This window comes from Acipenser ruthenus, chromosome 7 (assembly GCF_902713425.1).
Source record: "Acipenser ruthenus chromosome 7, fAciRut3.2 maternal haplotype, whole genome shotgun sequence".
NCBI lineage: Eukaryota > Metazoa > Chordata > Actinopteri > Acipenseriformes > Acipenseridae > Acipenser > Acipenser ruthenus.
Genome location: NC_081195.1, coordinates 25,679,025 through 25,695,812, shown reverse-complemented (window position 1 = coordinate 25,695,812; position 16,788 = coordinate 25,679,025). Strand labels below are relative to the sequence as shown.

Genomic DNA, 16,788 nt, shown 5'->3' with positions numbered 1-16,788 from the left:
AAATCCAATTACAAGACTTAAACACCGTAAAAAAAAAAAAAAAAAAAATTCACTAACTTTTTTGTAAATTAATGCACATTTCTAAATGTTTTACCCTCACGTCTTGTATTTGAACTTCAACCACGGGGGCCGTATGGTCTTATATATGAAACCGAAGGAGGAACTGTATTTTTGCACAAAACTGCCTTGGTTTCGACGTATAAATGCTTACCCCTATTTTCCCGATTATACGATACACTGCTTTGGTTTCCCATAATGCAACAGTGCTTGTTCCATAGTAAGGTCAACATGGAGTCGTGAAATAGGACAGAGTGAAGTCAAGTGCCGGCTTTTTATAGTATTCTCTTTCCAGTGAAAGGACGTTTTAAAACAAGCATAATACATGGGGGAAAAAAAGAAAAATACGCTAAAACTCGAATTAAAAGTACATAAACCATTTTCATTTGCGAAGACAATTGCAGTGAAAGGTAAGTTACAGTAAGTGACTTGGTCGCGGTACTCATGAAAAGGCGTTCTATACACTGAGCCGGATACAGGTGCAGTCTGTTTAATGGAGGGTTGTTTTGAGGACAGCTGTCAGAGTTTCTTTGTTTGGCAAATTGACGCTATATTAGCTATAAATACTGATAACATTAGTTTCTTAAATATTCATTTGGGTAACAGCGGCCCACCTTAAATGTATGTAGAACTTGAATTGCTCTAAATAAAGACATATGTTACAACCTGAATTATTCTGCTCCTGCCAGTAGCTGCACAAAACACATTCTCAATATAACCGCCCATTTCACTTTCTGGAAACTTCTTCAGCTGTGGTGTTAACTTACTGACAGCCGTCTTTTTTGCTAGCAGTAGAATTTGTACTGCTAAAAAAAAAATGTAAAAAGGCTGCAGCCAGTAGATTTTCAACTACTAGTCACCCCCGCTATATAAAAGGTTGGTGCATATGGTGTTCAGGGTTATTAGGCAACCCCCCCCCCTAATGATTCTGTATCTGATCAAAGAATGAATGCATTTAGTGATGTGGCTGGCTCACAATACAAGAACTCCACAGGCTTCCTTCCTGACTTTAACCAACCAGCTGCTTCCCCTAAATACTGCCACGTTTTCAGACAGTGTCATGCATGGACCCTTCTGACACTGCTGGGGCGAAATGACCAAGGGAATAGACTTCCTGAAAGGCGAGAAACAACTAAGAACCTGGTGTTGGTTTTAAAAGAAAAAAAAACAACCTCTAACATGTTTCCTTAAAAACTGCAGATTGAGACCTAAAGGAAATGCATAATGAGTAAGATGAAAGCAATCATTTTGTTTGCTACAATTACTTTTAATGATTTGATCTCATTTGTCCTGAATAACCCTGTGTGTGTTTAAGGGATGGCGCCTCTGCAATGCTGAAACACCATGGTCCGGCACAGCAAGCTCCAGAAACAGGTCCTCAGCCTCTACAGACAGTTCCTCCGGGCAGCCCACGACAAACCAGGCTTCCTGCCACGAATCCAGGATGAGTTTCGCAAGAACGCCAGCATCCCCAAAGCTAACGTCATGCAAATTGAATACCTCTACAGGAGAGGACAGAGGCAGCTGGAGCAGATGAAAGATGTGAACACCAAACAGCTCGGAGCTTTCATCAAAACCAGATCCGACAGCTAACCTACACAGATTATTATAGCGGGGTATTCATTTATCACCAATAGTGGAAATTAACATAACAAACCAGTATATCATAGAGAAGTGGATTGGACTTGCAAGTGCTGTGCAAGGATGGAAAAACGACGAAGTGGGGGCTGTGTAACGGTGCTGCCTCATCGGGATGCAATGGATTCAGGGGACCGAGGGGTGCACCTGGACGAAAACAAGGGACGGGGGGCTGTGAGTGTTGCAATGCTGTAATGTTGTTGGGCTATTTCAGGGGGGCCTGCGTGCTTCTGCGGGAGTGTGTAAGCAGTGTGATTTGTTGTGCAGCTGTTAAGTCATGTCTACCAAATAAAGAATTGCCGTTTGCCTGAATTACCTCGTCTCTTCTCGTCTTCTCTAACCCGTCTTCACTCTGAATCGCTGGTGCATTACAATATTACAACACTGCACAATGATAATTAACTCTGGTAATAAAGCTGATGTGAGAGACTGATTTTTTCCAAGAACAGTAATACTTGATTCCTGTACATTTCAAAGCCTATTTTCAGACTCCTCCAGTAGTCCGGACCAAGATTTTTCCGCCAAACCATCATATATATATTTTCCCCAGTAATCAGTTAATCGGATGGACACTGTAGTTTAACAATGCTGATGCCACCATATTGTATTTTACCAGATGAATGCTGTATTCAGGTCAGAGCTGATAGTTTACTGGTTTTCAACTGGTCATGCTGGTTGAAGAGACTTCACGGTGGTGAGGTGGTTAAGCTGGTTCAAGAAAAAAACTATGCATGCAAATGATGGCCGACTGCAATCTGAAACCTGCTGTATATAGGAGGCTGGGAGTTAAAGTCTGTTGAAAACTGGTGCACGGTCAAGGCAGCTCTAGTGTTCACCAGCTACAGGGTGACAGGCGGACGGACACACTGCAAAAGGGTCCCTGTTTTTAGGAGGACCCTAAACACTCCCTTTGCTGTAAAATTCCAAAGTTAATTGTTCTCTACACTTCTACAACTATGGCCCAAAGATTTGCATCACCCTGTAGCATTCGCTAAGTTGAATGAACCCTGCTGAATTATGCTACGTTATCATGTTGAATTACACACCATTGCAGTTTTCCATATACTTAACAAAAAACAGACAATTAAAAAAATGTGACATTTCAAAACAACATGAAATACTGTACTATTATTATGGCTTCCGGAAGACGTTTGCTATAGAATTTGGTATTTTCTTTGATTATGTGATGTTCAATAAAATATCTAAATTATGTATTTTTAATTATGTCTCAATCCTATAATTCTAGGTGATGCAGAACATTTGGCCACATCTGTACATGAATCTAAATGATATAAACCTGTGCACTTTTTTTTTTTTTTTACCTAGTTAAATTCTTTTTGTTTGAATACCTGACTGCAATGTTTCTGTATACCGTATTAAGAGCGTGTAGCCAATACGGTCATATTTTAGTTGACTCTTCCTTACCAATATGGCCACTCGGGTAGCGTCACGAAATGATAAGGCTTTTCTGGGGTCATGTGACTATTGTAATCCCGCTGTAGTGCAAGCGGTGTCAGCTCTCGCGAGATTAAGCGGCTTCAATCCAGTCTAGTTTTGTGTGCGGCAGAGGCTGGAAGATGGCGGCGCAGGACAGCGATTCCTCTCAGCAACTGGCCCTGAGCAACGGCGAGGTAAGAAACATCAATGTTTCAGAAACAAACGAGACAGTAGAGGAGTAATATATCTAGGACACTAAAAACACAGTTCAATTCTATTGACATTGGAGGAAAAAATAAATCTTAAATGAAGTTCTTCGTTGAAGTTGCATAAAATGCTGATGCTTCACTCAAAATTGACCCCCTAGATTTAGCGGATTAAATATATCCTTAAATACGTATTACGTAGAATATATGCGATACTTGTTTTACAGTAATAATATTTTTTTAATTGACAGAACTGTAATTGAATTGATAGCAGGTCAGAACTCATAGTCATCCCGTCTAATTCTTGCGTGAGACTGCGCCGAGTCACACGTTGACATGGCCCGTCACAGAATAAAATAACTTTAACTTGCGTATTCCGTAAACACTGATTTAAACACGACGATCCTGTTAAGATGTCTTTTAAATCTCGTAAGAAAGTATGTAGCTGTATTTATTACACCAACACCTTTCCGAGATTACTTTTACAATACCACAACGTGAATATCACTGGTGTACATTTGAGATTTAAATGTATTTGGTTGAGTTAACAATATAACGAGATAGATATCAAGTGTATGTGTATATATATATATATATATATATATATATATATATATATATATATATATATATATATATGTAATATAATATTTTAGATTCTTAAATTTTTCAGGTTGTCGCACTGTTTTTCATGACAATTGACGTTTTTAATGCTTTTCCATCATGAGTCACAAAATAAGGATTTATAATCGGTTAATCGATACGATATTAAAAAGGCAAATACAAGTCTATTTTGAGTTTACAGGCCAGTCTTACAGAAATACAATGGAAGTTGGTGAATTTTCGTCTTTTTGTTATTAATAAGACAAACACAAATCTGTACAAGAAGAGTCTGTATACCGGGGGGGGGGGGGGGGGGGGTTAATTCATTGTTCTGATGGAAATTCAGTTGACAGTGTACGAATGGTGTGGTTGACTGCTTTGGCCTATCATGAGCGAGTTTCTTTGTTCTTTAAAAAACAACTTCTGCTTATCAGTAGTGCTGTAAGGCCTGTTGACTTTTACACACAACGCAACGCAGATTAATAGTCTGTACTGTTGTGCTCATTGTCTTGAGATTTATAAATGGCTTTTTTAATGACATTGCATATCCCTGTGATTGCTATGTTAATATGCTATTTGCTTATAAGTGTTACTCTCACAATGCTGTAATGACACTATGTACATGAATATCCCTGTGATTGCTGTCCCTGGTTAATTATTAATATGCGTCAAATTGAACGGGAATGATTCATAGTACCATACTCTTTTTTTTGCTTTTTTTATATGGTTGCTCTTACTGCAGTTGAAAGTTCAAACCTTTAGTGTCAATTGAGTAAAAACATCAAGAGAAATCTTGCTGTGCTACCAAATAAAGGGAGTGTGTCCAAAAAAAAAACTAATTGCCAATGTAACATTGTGAAATCCTATACAAACGATACATTTCTATAGTGACATTTACTGTCTTAAGTAGTCTAAGATCAGTCTTGTGGCTTATTGTGTGTAATGTGTGTGTGCTTTTAATTTACAGTGACTTCAGATCATGCTTGTGTAATAGCTAGATGTGGTAGAGCAGTTAATAATTTATTTCGTGGGGTGCAAATAGCCAGTTAACGAGAGAGGGGAAGAAATTACTTTCCATGGCTCGAAGCTAATAATTACCTTCTGGGTATTGTGGCATTAAAAAAAAAACACCAAAAGTAAGGAGTTTGAATATTCATTAGTCCTAGGTTTCATATTTAGGAAAACTGTTGAAGTGGATCAGTGTCTTCTGTACTTTAGACAGAATGGTTGCCAAGGAAATTCTTAATTACAATGACCTTTTTCTTTTTCTTTTCTTCACAGACAGCTGGTATACATTGTGACCATTTATAAACATACCTTTTAATTACAATGGCCCTGTGAGAGGATTAATCTTTGAATTGAAAGTGTGACAGTGTTACTGATTAAGCAGCCCAATACTATCTGCACTGCGTTTCCCAAGCTGAGTGTAACCCCTACCCATATGTTGACAAATTTGCCAACTATAATAGTTTGTTGTGCTAAAACAAAAAAGGGCTTTGTTCGGAAGTACTGTCGCTTGCTGTGGCTGTTAACAATGGACTAGGCTTCTGTATGATGAAATCAAAAGTAATATACTGATGTCATTGAGCTGTTCTGCTGAAGTAAACAAGGGTAGATTTAAAAAAAAAAGTCATTGATTTAAATCATTTTTTCATTTACTACCTGTTTTATATAGTTTCTGAAGGAAAATACATGACTTTAAAAACTTTTTATTAATACAAACATTGTAAACTCTTACTGTCTGTAAACTAAAACTTAGGGCTGTATTCTGATCGCAGTGCAAGTGTGAACAGCGTTTGCCCCCGATTTTGTGGTGCAAGACATGTTTTGCCCCGTTAGAGTGCCTGCCCCATCGTTAACATTCACCGAAGCGATTCTGATTACAGTGTGATGGGGTCCCAAATAGACAATTGAGCTCTGTGTTAAGACCCGCTGAAAGCAGGTTTATTTAGTGGTGCAATCAGGAACTTTAACAATTGAACACACTATAAAAAGCAAAGTAGTCCTAAGTAACAACAGTGTGTGTGTGGACTGACACAGAAAGAGGAAATCAAAGAATGACTGGGATGAGTGAGGGGTAGTTTTCTCGGGCGTACTCCATCGCTAAATTCTTGTAGTTCACATTTAGAGGATGCCACAATGATAAATAATTTGCTTTATTTATGTATTCATTTAAGATTTGAGTAATTTAGTTTGGTATGTAACTATTCACAAACCACCATTTCCAACATCCTTAAATTTACAGTTTGGAGGTACTGTAGAGCTACAACTACGGTACTACAAAAAATGCTATAATTAAGAGAACAAAAATCCCCAAAATTTGATTTAAATCAATAAAAAAAAATAAAAAAAATTAGATTGCCAACCCTGTTTTTTAGTTTAATCAATGTTTAAATGGACTTCATGTGATTAAAAAAAAAAAAAAAAAACCTGAAAACGACAAGCCATATATATATATATATAATACAATAAAAATATCCAGATAGTTTTTGTCTAGCGTCACTATGAAAAAAAGTTCTCTGTAAAAGTTTGGTTTCAAACTCTTAACATTTTGCATTCCAGTGTGGTATTTCTATATAAATAGTTTACTAAGGATCTTGTCCAGACCCAATCTCATTATGGCTTCCACTGTTTAATCACTCATTTGCATTAGCAGTTCGTTTGCACACAAAGCTGATTTGATGTATTTGTTTAGCATAACCTTGTAACACAGGATACAAGTTATAGAGTAAATAGATTCTGAAACCCTTTGCATCAGTTCTGCAGGTGTCGCAGAGATCCGCTTTAGTCAGTCATTATGAAATGTGACTGTTGGTCCCCATTTTGAGAATGCTAAAGTGCCAAGTTCCACAACCACATTCCACAAATCATCCGAAACGGCCGTGCATCATGTGGCAGGGAGAGGCACCTCAGAATATGGAGAGCTTAGTTCCTCATTTTTGAAATGTGCTGTCATTCAGTTGCATAACCACAGAACGCAAGCCAGAAAATAAAAAAAACACACGGCTTTACATGTTAATGTAATGTTGATCTAGCATAGCTTTGTGTTTGTTTGGGGATTAGGGTTCTCTCGTTCTGTTTGGTTTGCCAGACCTCACAAGCCCGTTTTAAGCTGCCACCACCCTGTTAGGAGTCCAGCTGAAACTTATTAAACTCCCTTTGCTGCGCGTTGGTCTTTAGGGCAGCAGTGTGGAGTAGTGGTTAGGGCTCTGGACTCTTGACCGGAGGGTCGTGGGTTCAATCCCCAGTGGGGACACTGCTGCTGTGCCCTTGAGCAAAGTACTTTACCTAGATTGCTCCAGTAAAAACCCAACTGTATAAATGGGTAATTGTATATAAAAATAATGTGATATCTTGTAACAATTGTTAGTCGCCCTGGATAAGGGCGTCAGCTAATAAATAATAATAATAATAATAATAAAGACCGTGTCAGGGTGGGATACCCGTGGGCTTCACCTGGTTCATTGTCAAAATAGTCTGGAAAACAAAAAAAAAAAAAAAAAAAAAAAAAAAAAAGATCCACAAATCCTCACAAACGATCCTCATCTTCTCTCTGTCCCTGTTGTGACAGGTGAGCAGTAATGGAGCTGCAGGGGGAGATCAGACTGTACAGACAGCACAGGAGCAGCAGCCACCACCACAGCAGCCTCCCAACGCCTGGCAGATCATCAAAGGAGTCCTCTTCAGGTAACGCTGCAACGCCCTTCACGGTTAAGAACAGGGGCTAAGTTTTAGGCCCACTACTGTTTTGGAATAAAATAAGAGCACTACATAACCATGCCAATCCATTGTTAAACATTGCTAGTTTATTAAGGCCTTAATAAATACATGTATAACAATAAAATGGTGGAAGAGAAAGATTCATTATTCTTGCTGGTCAAATGGGAAAGAGTTCAGTCTAGCAGATATAGTCAACCTAAGTTGTAAGTTTAATTTAGTTAGAATTGGCTTCCTGGTACACCACACGATGCACTTAAACTTCAGGAAGATGCAGCTGCACACAAATAAATAGGAAATAATTGGGCGTGAACTACAGTCTGTTTTGAGGCGCTGCACTGGTTTTTGTTTGCTGTGACATTAATATAGTGCACTAGCTCAGCACAAACTCCAGCATACTTGATTAGCTGCTTGTTGCTGGGCTGACAGAGAGAAATGACATTGCTGGCTTAGCCCCAGCATCATATCATCCACTTTCACTTCTGGAGGAGAGGCTTGGTAGTGAAATGAGAAATGGGCTACTGGGCACCATTTGAAACGCAAAGTTAATAAACTACTGAGATGGAGATATGTGCGCCTACTGAAAACCAGGGGAAAGATGTAGGGTACCAGTTGGAATTGGTTCTGATGCATGGTTTTTGCAGCGGGCTGTTTATTCTAGTGGCTACAGCAAATGGATTTCAAGACAGAATTGAAGGAAACATTCCAGTTCTGAATCTTGGCTCCTAGAAGATACTTTTGCAAGCAAATATTTCAAATTCCATGGCATTCTACAGCGAGTGATCAAAGATTTTATTCAATTTGACTTTTAATATCTTTGAGCCTTGGCATTTTAATTATATTGTAGTAAATTATGTATCTCTCTAATGTGATGAAATATTTGACTACCAGTGTTATGTTCTTGTGATATGAACATCTCTCTCTCTCCTCTCTCTCTCTCTCTCTCTCTCTCTCTCTCTCTCTCTCTCTCTCTCTCTCTCTCTCTCTCTCTCTCTCTCTCTCTCTCTCTCTCTCTCTCTCTCTCTCTCTCCTAGAATTTTTATAATCTGGGCCATCAGCAGCTGGTTCCGCCGTGGGCCCTCCACTCCGGATCAAAGCAATCCGACGGGAGCTCCTCAAGTTCCCAGCCGGAACCTCTTCCCCAAGGACACGTTCATGGTAAAGGAATAACAGAAGCAATAATCTCAGTGCCAGCCACAGTGTCTTTAACCCATTCTAGTCACTGCACGTGGATGAAGAACAATAAGCAAATGTGATAGTGTCCCAATACATTGTGTAGTCCCTGCTCATTGGTGGTAGCACAAAACTTCCCTTTGTCAAAAGTCCCTTTACTCTTATAATCACTGTAGATATAGATATATAATCTATATCTATATATCTATCTATATCCAAGCACTGGATTCATTCTACACTGCCCTTTCAGGTCTGAAAATGAATTTCACAATGGCAGTAGTTATCTGTCTGCTGGTAGTCAAGACTCTGCATGTATCTTAGTATGTTTGTCGTTTTAACAGATTTTATAATACTGTTCTTGCAATGCTGGAGAGATTATCCAAGAGCTTATGAACATTATATATATATATATATATATATATATATATATATATATATATATATATATATATAATAAATGTGTATATACACACAATCTAGATAAATCCAGCCTCTCAGATAACAGGTGTTCAGCCAGGTAGCTCTGCTTTAGCTCTCCCTGGTTTGTTTGAGTCAATTATCAGCTCAATACTGAGGATGATATCTCTGCTGTGCTTCAGAAAATAAGTATGAAGTTATGCATGTTAATTTTCTCCTGGATAGGGTCTGTAGTGGCTACATCATATTTAGCTTTAAAGATATTGCATGTTCTTTTTATAGGTATTTGTTTTCCTGGTGTTTTCTGTGATAAGGTGATTGTGCTTGTTACATGGCAGCATGTATTGTTTTTTTCATTGGAGGAAATCTGTGTGCAGCTATCTGATCTGGAGGTATAGTGGATGATAAATGAAGAAAGCAGACTAATGTTTCAGGACTTTTAATTCAATAGTAAATTGTTACATTGCAGAAAGTAAGTGTGCATTGCTACACAGAATGCAAGGCAAACTGCCTTCAAAAAAAAAAAAACCAAAAAAACACACTATTGCCATGAGAATCTACAGTGAACTAAAATCCCTAGAGGGTTATGTATTTTTAAACATCTTGCTTGGAGACAAGTGCTGATGAAACATGGCTGTGTCATGACATCTTTATTATACCCTAAAGGCTTGCCTTGGTAACGTAGGCAGTTTGCCCTTGTTAGATATTTTTGCATATAAAGAGCTGAAGGCAATGGGGTTTTTTTTTTTTTTTTGGATACCCTGTCTAGTGTTTTGTTTGCCAAGTCAGTTGCTTATTTGTTGCCTAAATAAGTCCAGGTTACAGTAAACCGTTGTCTTCTGGGACTGGTTCCTACTGGAATGTTTTGTAGTGTCTTTGGAGTGGATATACACGTTTTTGTATTTTGTTCTTGTTTACTGCTTTACAATGCAGAAACATATCTTTGTTGTAGGTAAACTCCAGCTTCTTTATTTTGTATAGAATGTTTTCCTCCTCTTCCCTCTCCTCAGGTTATAACCAATAACATTTTAACTCCATAAACTAACCAGAAGTTTAAACTGCAAAGCTTGATGGAGGTTGACCTTGCATAGGCTCTCATCCGGTTTTGCATAAGAACATTAGAAGTTGTACAGACAAGTGGAGACCCATTTGGTCCGTCAAAGCTTGTCTGGTTCTTGCTAGCTGATCGATCTCAGAACTTTGCCTTATATCCTCTGTATGTTTTTTGTTTTCTTTCTCCTAGGACCTCCATGTTTACATCTCAGAAAGTGAGCACTTTACAGATTTTAACAACACTGAAGCGCTCTTGTGGGAGCAGACAGACCTGGTGTATGGAGACTGGTTCAGCGGTGAAAACGGAGACGGGTGTTATCAACACTATCAAGAACTAGACGTTCCAGAGGTTGGTTGCAGGTTGTTTGTCTTGATACCTTCAGGCTAGTGCATTGACACACTGCAGTATACCTCTACCATAGAAATACAGTAGCTCAGGAGAGGCGCTTCGTTTCTGTAGAGCGTGGCTTCTGTAAACCGCTGCACGTTACAGGTTTGTGTTGGCAGATTACTGAGACCTTTTCAAAAGTAAATGTCAAACATGTCCAGCCAAAAAATGTTTCCAGTAGCTAGCTATTTTAGGAAATGATACCATTGCATGTTGGAGAGTGTTGTTGTCTGCCCCCCCCCCCCCCCCCCCCCCCCCCCCACTTGTTTGAATAAGTAGAACATTATCACTGTGTTGTTTGTCCTGGCAGAGTGTGAAACAGAATGGTTCTGTGTACGTCCATGTATATTTCACTAAGAGTGGCTTCCACCCAGATCCTAAACGCAAGGGGCAGTACAGACGCCTGGCGACCATCCACATGTCACGAAGTAAGATTTATTTATTTTTTAACATGTTTTTTTGATGGAATGGAATGAAACTTGCATTTTATGGGAAATCCTTTCATCTAAACAAGTAAAATTTCTATTCATTATCTAAACTGCGGTGGATCTAAATAATATGACGGCTTCTTAAATCACTCTGATGTACATGCAGTAAAGTTATATATTGGTATTCATAGCCTTAACACAAAGGGGCCCATTTTAAACTGTCCTTGAAATCAATGGACCGTTTTAGAGCCAATCATTTTATTTTTGCACACAATTAACCCCAAATCATTATTGTATTGTTACTCGCTGAAATAAGCAAATTGTGTCTTTTTTTCCCCTCAGTGCTGAATAAATACAAACGCAAAAGATTTCTGAAAACAAAGAACCTGCTCACTGGGGAGACAGAAATAGATCCTGAGATAATAAAGGTATTTATATCATGCAAAACTTGGCTTACAAAAGTGCATCATAAGTTGTCAAGACGGACCTGCATATTCAGTGATATTCCTGTTGCGTATTCAGGGATGGAAATAAAACTCCTATGGTATAGCAGTTTCACCCATTCCAGTTTTTAATATGTCCTTGTTTAGCCCCAGTGTATAGGTAACAAGCTCAGGTGTGTCTTATTAAACTCGTAGTAAAACCAGGAATGGATCAAACTGCTTTGCAATGGGAGTCTTATTTCTATCCCTGCATATTCCTTTTGATGAGCAATACCACAGTACAATACATTTCCATGATACTAAAAAAAATATGAAGTAGCTTGTTGGTAGGAGAACTGTATTCTGGACACCATTAAATGTTTTTTAGTGATCAAAAACATACTTGTATCTCCCTGATTTATTTTTCCCAAATAACTGAAGAAATACTGTGTATTTTAGTGTTGGATTGGACTTCACAAACATGTGTTTTGTTTCTAGCGTGCTGAGGATTACGGTCCTATTGAAGTAATCTCTCACTGGCACCCCAACGTGACTATAAGCATGGTGGACGACCACACAGCCTGGGTGAAGGGAGCAGTGCCTCCTCCTCTTGATCAGTGTAAGAATAAGCTCTCCTTTACTGCAACCATGTACATTACATTAGAGTAAATTCCAAACTGTAGCATTTTGAGCCATTCGTTTTTTTTTAACAGGTTGCATTTTCTATAAAGGCCACTTTTCTGACTCGTGTACACCTTTGCTCTTTCTGTAGACGTGAAGTTTGATGAAGTAAGTGGTGACTACTTCCCCATTGTGTATTTCAACGACTACTGGAACCTGCAGAAGGATTACTTCCCCATCAACGAAACGGTGGAGAAGCTGCCCTTGCGGCTTGTCTACTGCCCGCTCTCTCTGTGGCGCTGGCAGCTGTACACCGCTCAGAGCACCAAGTCTCCCTGGAACTTCCTGGGGGAGGACTTGTACGAGCAGTCCGACGACGACCAGGACTCTGTCAAGGTCAGTACAAGACACAAGGAATGGGCATTTCCTTGTATTAATCGAATACACAAAATGTACAAAACGATTACACTGTTGTATTTTACAAAATACGTAAACGTGCCACTGGCTAAAAATAATGCTTGCTGTATATGCCAAAATACGTAATATGTAACAAAATAACAATTGCGGTACTATTTGACAATGCTTCAATAAGTAGCTCTTTTTATTAACGGAGTGAAATACAAGTTGCAAATCGGACTGGAAATTTTGAAAGTGGATGTATTGTTGTAATTATAAATAATTATACCATCACTGCCGACAATACCACATTGTATGATAGCGCAGAATTAAGAATTCAGAATTGTTTGAATTCAGCCGCTGGTGTTCAACAGTCAGAGCACGTCAATTCTAAAAATAAAGTGCAGCTCTATGGTTTTTATAACGCAGTAGATCAACTGAGGTCAATGGTGACTGTTTTTCAGGTGGCTCTCTTGGAAACAAATCCTTATCTTCTGGGGGTGACGATCGTGGTGTCGATCGTGCACAGTATCTTCGAGTTCCTGGCCTTCAAGAATGGTATTCATATTTATTATAAAACTGAAACCAAACAATACCTGTAGACCTGACATTTTGCAGTGTAAAATTTGACATGGTACAAACTATTTAATTGTTTATTAAATGTTTTTGAGGCCAGACACAAGGAGGATTCATCTAAATATATATATATATACTTCATGATCATGGATCAATGCTAAAGTGTCTGCTCTCATGTCTAAAATAGTTTAATTAAATTCACGATGTTAATGTTTGTCCCAGACAGCTGGATACAATTCATCCTAAGCTTATCTTGGCATTCTCTTGTGTTATTTTTAAAGACTGTGTTGGCATTTTTATATGAAAAAGCACACAGACGTATATAACAGCGCGTATGAGACGTGTTGGTGCTGGTGTCAGATCAGCAGTAGAGTCCAGTGCTTTCTCTCTTCAGATATCCAGTTCTGGAACAGTCGGCAGTCCCTGGAGGGGCTCTCTGTGCGCTCCGTGTTCTTCGGGGTGTTCCAGTCTCTCGTTGTGCTTCTCTACATCCTCGACAACGAGACCAACTTCGTGGTCCAGGTCAGCATCTTCATCGGCCTGCTCATCGACTTCTGGAAGATCACCAAGGTCATGGACATCAGGGTAAGCAGGGGGAAAGAGGGAACTCTTCATGCTTTTGAAATGTTACATCGTAATCTAATAAGAAATCAAGTTTTGCTTTTCCAGTATATAGCAGTGTTGAGTGATACCAAAAATGTGCATTACAGTACCAATTGTGGTCTCCTGATACGCTGTGCTATTGCGGGTAGACAAGGTTTTTTGGTGGAATGCATTTCAGAATTGCTGCACGAGGACAGCTGCGATGCCAATGTGTTTTAAACACATGTGCTCTGGTTTATCAATCCTATTGAAGCACAGGGATGTACCATTTACTGATGATGGGTTGTTTGTTGTTTTTTTAGATTTTTTTTTTTTTGGTTTTATATTTAAAACATTCTTATCACTTCATTGTTTATTCAATGAACAATTGTTTAAATAATAAACCGTTTTTTTCATTTTTTTTTATTTAAGTCTATAGATGTTCTCCCTTACATAATTCTAACTTGTTACTAGTAGTTCATGAGTGCAGTCTTTATTTTTGTGTGTTTTTTATAACAAGTTATTTATATGTTGTGTAGGGTGTCTCCTAACAAATCATTTGCACAGATGAGTAGCCAGTGAACTGCAGGAGATGACGACTCCTTTTAAAAAAACAAAACAAAACAAAAAAAACCCATAAACACCCTCATTCAGATGCTGTTTTTGTGGGTTTTAAGTGTTCACCACATGCGAATGCTGCAGCTGCTCGGTGTGCGATGTGTGTGTTCACAGAAACTATTACATGTGGTTCCCCTTGGGCGTATCCTCCTATACATTTTAAAATGAAATCTAGTGACGCTGCTCTCTTCGTCTCCTGAACAGCTGGACAGAGAAAACAGAGTGGCAGGAATATTCCCACGCTTGACTTTCAAAGACAAGTCAACGTATGTGCAGTCTTCAACCAAAATATACGATGCTGTAAGTGTGACCTGATAATTATTATTATTATTATTATTATTATTATTGATAATTACAAACAATGTCTATTGGCCCCAGTTGGTTTCCGTTTTTAATTTGTGACCTGACCGTTGAGTTTTTGCGTTACGTCATTAACTATAATATCATTCTCTGACCCTTTTTATATTTGTGACTGTGCCACATGGGCTGGAACCATGCCATGAAATCCAGTTTTTAATTGTATTTCATTCCTTTTCAGATGGCATTTCGATACCTGTCCTGGCTTCTCTACCCCTTGCTCGGCTGCTATGCTGTCTACAGTTTGTTGTACAATGAGCACAAAAGCTGGTACTCGTGGGTACTGGGCTTGCTCTATGGCTTTTTGCTAACCTTTGGTAAATATCCTTTACGTTTTACATAGTAATTAAAAATTAAGACTGTTGATTGAGCTGAATTTGCTGAAACCTGATTTGCAATCTATGTGAATGAATCACTTGTTGCACTATTGGGAGCTGCTGCAGTTTTGGTTTTGTCCAGTAGGTGTTGCTGTTGACCCAAAAAAACTGCAGTATTTAAATGCTTCACTAGTAGTTAGGGCAAAAGGTTATGGTAGACCATAAACTGTAAGCAATAATAACATAACGATGCACAAAAATAAAGATGCAAGACCCAGCAATGCAACATATTTTTAGGGGGGTGAATTTGGAATAAAAACATTCAAGTTCTTTAATGCTAGTCAAGTAATGTGTTGGTAATACTTCTAACTTGTCCGTATAAAAACTTGTATGATTTGTATTTGTTCCCTAGGGTTCATCACGATGACCCCGCAGCTGTTTATTAACTACAAGATGAAGTCAGTGGCTCACCTCCCGTGGAGGATGCTTACATACAAAGCACTGAACACCTTCATTGATGACCTCTTCGCCTTCGTCATTAAGATGCCTATGATGTACAGAATAGGCTGCCTCAGAGATGGTGAGCGTCTTACCTGCTCCCTGGAGCTGCCTGTCTTGTTAGTCTCTATTAGTCTGGAAGTCTTCCAGACTACTTGTAGCTAAGCTCCAGCCTTTACCAAAAGGGCAAATTGACGCCCAACCCAAACTATGATTTTTGCACACAATGAAAGTTGGTATGTGTGGAATTCTCATGTCTTTTGGAACTGCAGGGGAAAATACTCAAACCAATACTGTTTCTGTGAACTTAGCCAAGAGTATGTATACTTGTTAGCACAGCAAGCAGTTTGGTATTCGAGACTTGTCTGGTTAAACTTTTAGCAATACACCAAAGTCATTTTTGCCATCTTCTATGGTAAAACTTGTATGTTTTATTTTCTGAGTTTTCAATGCTCCCTCTTTCTCTTCCAAACAGATGTAGTGTTTTTCATTTACCTGTATCAGCGCTGGATATACAGAGTGGACCCGACTCGAATGAACGAGTTTGGAACGAGTGGAGTGGAACCCGGGCAGGCAACAACAGAACAGATTGCTGGCATAGAGAGTGAACCTGCTGCAGCGATAACGGACAAACCCGATGGGCAGAAGAAGAACGATTAGCAGCCCTGCTTCACGAGAGAATTCAAATGAAGCAGGAGTAGTGTTTCAGTGTCTGGGTGATGGGGACAGGAGGAAGAATGGACAGAAAACAAAGCAACTCTCTTCTGAGATCTGGGATCTGACTTCGTTTTTTTATATATATATTCCAGTTAACTTTGTTTTTTTGAAATTTGGTGAAGTATAATGTGACGTACTGTTTTTGTTTTGGGGGTTGGGTAACAACACATATCTCCTTATTTAAAAGAGCAAACCATCGTCAGATCATTGTGAACTCCATGCCATTGTGAGAATGTTTGGTACATTTGCTAATAGCAATTGGGTTTGATTCTGTGTATGTTCAATAAACCATGGGCGATCTTCTAAAAGGGCCTGTGAAACTGCCATGGGGTGGGGAAGTAGTTTAAGTCTTGATGTTCCAAATGAACAGAAATGGATTACCTGCCGCCCAGCAGTTTTTGTTGTATGTACAGGAATTGTACAGAATCTATGCTTGTATGTTAATTATACTGATGTCCATTGTTTAGCAATAGTGTATGTGGAATAATGAATTCTTACCCAGACTGCTAATCATTTTTAGAATGGTATTGACACTTCAAATATGTGTTTAAAAAAAAAAAAAAACTG

At 38.8% G+C, this 16,788-nt stretch overlaps 2 protein-coding genes across 2 annotated transcripts; both read left to right on the top strand.

Moving 5' to 3' along the window:
• Positions 1-246: 246 nt before the first annotated feature.
• On the top strand, positions 247-2,007 carry sdhaf1 (succinate dehydrogenase complex assembly factor 1). The gene is made up of 2 exons (XM_034027205.2): positions 247-467; positions 1,373-2,007. The coding sequence occupies exon 2, from the start codon at positions 1,402-1,404 to the stop codon at positions 1,648-1,650; it is 249 nt and encodes an 82-aa protein (XP_033883096.1). The 5' UTR covers positions 247-467; positions 1,373-1,401; the 3' UTR covers positions 1,651-2,007.
• A 1,175-nt stretch (positions 2,008-3,182) lies between these two features.
• LOC117414846 (putative lipid scramblase CLPTM1) lies at positions 3,183-16,788 on the top strand. The gene is made up of 14 exons (XM_034024668.3): positions 3,183-3,326; positions 7,513-7,628; positions 8,693-8,816; positions 10,492-10,650; positions 11,000-11,117; positions 11,460-11,545; positions 12,038-12,158; positions 12,312-12,556; positions 13,021-13,114; positions 13,527-13,717; positions 14,537-14,632; positions 14,871-15,006; positions 15,419-15,586; positions 15,980-16,788. Exons 1-14 carry the CDS (start codon positions 3,273-3,275, stop codon positions 16,162-16,164), a joined length of 1,893 nt encoding a protein of 630 aa, XP_033880559.1. The 5' UTR covers positions 3,183-3,272; the 3' UTR covers positions 16,165-16,788.

Coding starts and splice junctions, on each gene's coding strand:
- sdhaf1 (XM_034027205.2), top strand. CDS start 1,402: ATGGTCCGGCACAGCAAGCTCCAGAAACAGGTCCTCAGCCTCTACAGA.
- LOC117414846 (XM_034024668.3), top strand. CDS start 3,273: ATGGCGGCGCAGGACAGCGATTCCTCTCAGCAACTGGCCCTGAGCAAC. Junction 13,115..13,526: donor GTTCCTGGCCTTCAAGAATG/GTATTCATATTT, acceptor TTCTCTCTTCAG/ATATCCAGTTCTGGAACAGT. Junction 13,718..14,536: donor CCAAGGTCATGGACATCAGG/GTAAGCAGGGGG, acceptor TCTCCTGAACAG/CTGGACAGAGAAAACAGAGT.